This window comes from Arachis ipaensis, chromosome B3, assembly GCF_059453495.1.
Source record: "Arachis ipaensis isolate K30076 ecotype BB chromosome B3, ASM5945349v1, whole genome shotgun sequence".
NCBI lineage: Eukaryota > Viridiplantae > Streptophyta > Magnoliopsida > Fabales > Fabaceae > Arachis > Arachis ipaensis.
Window position 1 is genome coordinate 32760282 of NC_142438.1, and position 3140 is coordinate 32763421.

A 3140-nucleotide genomic window follows, 5' to 3' on the forward strand; every position below is an offset into this window, starting at 1 on the left:
CTAGCTAGATTGTTGGTCATCGGCCCGATTAAGTGCAAAGAATTCAGTGAGCATTGTTCTTGAGAAATAGTCATTATTAACTATTTCAGCAATAGTTTGGTGCTCATAAAAGCTCACTTGATGTCGATTTGGCAAATGAACTTGCAACCTCTTAACTGATGGGTACATTCGGTAAAGGTTGAATCGAAATATCCTCCAGCATGCCTCTGGAGCGGCAATCCATCTTGCATCAATAAACTGTTGCACCTCATCATAATGAGAACTTCTGTGAACCTCCATTGCCACACGGTCTGGTCCCTTATAGCAATACTTGTATAGATATTTTATGCTCTTGATACTGCTACATATCTCTACATTGATATGGCAATCATACTTCAGTAGTAGCCAAGGGTTGTACGGAACCACCCATCTATTGTCAATTGTGACATTTTGGTTGATAGGGACTGGTGTATCAAATCGCCTCCTATATTGAGGATATGAGTCATCACCTCGTCGTGTCTCTGGTACGAACTCTTTTGGGTAGTTGCGTTTACATTGACCATTCTTCATGCACGGTGAAGATTGATTTAGTGTTTCGCAAGGATCATGGACCATATGCCTTAGCACTGCCTCATGTAAGTGTGGTTCTATTTCTTTACATGGTATTTTCGCTCAGACCAAACTATCATATTGGTCAGGATCACTTAACTTGTCATTGTTTTCTAAGATTAGCAACATATGTACGTGTGGCAATCCTCTTTTCTGAAACTCGGTGACATAAATATAACTTTTCACCTTTTCCAATACACCTTTGGTAATAATATCCTGCTTTAATTGTTCGAACTTGGCTCTGAAAATTCTAGTTGTTAGATCCGGACGATCTTGTGGAGTTTGAGTAGGACTGAGTTCTGAAGCTATTTCTGACCATGATGGATTGCATGTCATAGTTAGAAAGATATCCGGTTTTCCTTCTTTAAGAACAATAGCCATTCCATCCTCGTACCGTTGAGTCATGTCTCGACGACTGCCCACGAACGACGATGGTAATATCGTTCTTCTTCCAACATTTTCTAAAACCAATTTTAGAGAAAAGTATTATTAGTTTTAAAGTTTAAATTCAGGAACACATAATGATCAATCGTGTGGCTATTAAATTGAATAATTATCTGCATTATTCTCTCCTATGTGCAAAGCATCTTGTAAGCCTTGATACAGTTCAGCTCGAAGTTCCTTTTGTCTTTGTCGAACCCATCTTAACTTGCCTGTTTCCATTTTCACATAGTTGTCAACAACATATTGTTGAAGAAGTCGCCCCGCTTGCAAAGCTGTTGAGTGATCATTGGGGCAGATCTACGAATATCGAGGATTATAAAAAATTGTTAGAAATTATGAAATGATGTATTGGTACAAACTATCATCTACAGAATTCTATAAATGATATAGCAAATATAGGAGTTTGTACCTGGAGCATATAGCTATAATATGTCCGGCATGATACTTTGTTTCCACGTTGAGTTCGAGTATTTATATCCCATCCATGGGTTCCAAATGGAAAAAGAAGAGGATATTGTAATGGATCATAATACCCAACAAACTCCTGAATCCTTCTGAGGTTACCAGCATGAGTTTGAACCTTGATATCTCGTCCGCGCACCATTGTTTCAATGTCATCACCGACTATTATGGCTGCTACTTGTGAAGCAGTTGAGAGACTGTATTGTGGTTGATTAGCAGGTCGCTCTCTGATCACCAAACTACACTCTTGCACATTTAGTCATTGTGCAAGCTGGCGGAATACATGGATAAAAGGATTACATCGGTGCAACAATTGTTGTAGCTTCAAAACCAAACTTTCATGCAGTTGGGTGTTCTCCAGCATCCTATTTTGTAACTCGTGCTCAGTATCATATATATACAGTTGCAAGAAGCGTGGCCGCGCCCCTTGATCTGGATGAAATCCTCCTATACTGTGGTACATTGATCCTTGAGCACGAATTGTTCGTCTATGTGTACACCACACGAAGTGAATGAAAAAACATGATTGTAACCACAAATGTGTTTCCTGAAATGGTTTCCTTCCGCAGAAGGGTCTAAGAAGATTTCAAGTAATTTCCGAGGAGCATTTACTTGGGATAAAGAGACTTTTCCTCCATTGCAGCACATGTCAAATGTTTCATGGTGAAACAGACGTGCATTACAGTGTGTACATGTCCTTGTAGGAGGTAATGTAGTTTGAAGTATTGTTGTATTCTCTTGAAAATTTCGAGCACAATTGTGGGATGTTCGGATACGGTGTCTAATTTCTGCACTCGCATAGGAATATTAAAATATTATGTTATAGATTTCTTTTCCTACATGTGCCAATAATTGTTGGTTAGGTACTCGGGTAGAATTCATTAATTATTTCATATTATTTTAGATAGTGAAATTAAGAGTGAACAAAGAATATGTATACAACTTCTCAATTGAGGTTTGTTTTTTGAAAATAAGCGTAATTTTTAAAGATGTAGTGATCTTTTTCTAGATTTTTCTGTTGCCTAAGCTCATATAAGATTGTCAAGGTTTGTAGTTCTAGGTAATATATGAGGTTAAATATATATTTAATAGAGCAAATTTTTATTCTGAGTTATATTGAAATATACAAAGAATATTTTTAAAATAAAATGATTCTATTGTGTTTTTGTTTGCTTTTCAATTTTATGAAAGTTTTGAATGTCGCCCAGTAATTTGTAATAATTTAATTATATTTTTTAAAATTTTTATGATAAATTAACAATACAGTAAAAATTTTGTCCATTAAAATTGCATAAATATTTTTTATGGTATACATGCATAGTGTACTTTTATTTTGGTATTTCAGTTGGTGTTTATGTTAATAATATTTTCTATATTATTAAATTTTAATTTAATAATCTTGTTATCATCAAGGTTTATTCCGTAGTTACGGTAATGATGTTAAAATTTATTTTTCATCACTAAATAATATTTTGTGTCTCATGGTTTTTGCTATTGTATAACAATTGTAGTAGCATTTTTTTAGTTAGTACTTAAATAAGTGATTCATTAAAAAATTTTTTTGTAGCTCATAAGAATGTAAACACCATTATCTATGTTTTTAATTTCAAGTCTACATTATTTAGTTACTTATTGACTTGTAACTT

General features: G+C 34.7%; 1 protein-coding gene across 1 annotated transcript; it reads right to left on the minus strand.

Annotated features, from left to right (window-relative positions):
- On the minus strand, positions 1-594 carry LOC148570239 (uncharacterized). The gene has a single exon (XM_088506922.1). It carries the CDS (start codon positions 592-594, stop codon positions 1-3), a length of 594 nt encoding a protein of 197 aa, XP_088363048.1.
- Between the last annotated feature and the right edge of the window lie 2546 nt (positions 595-3140).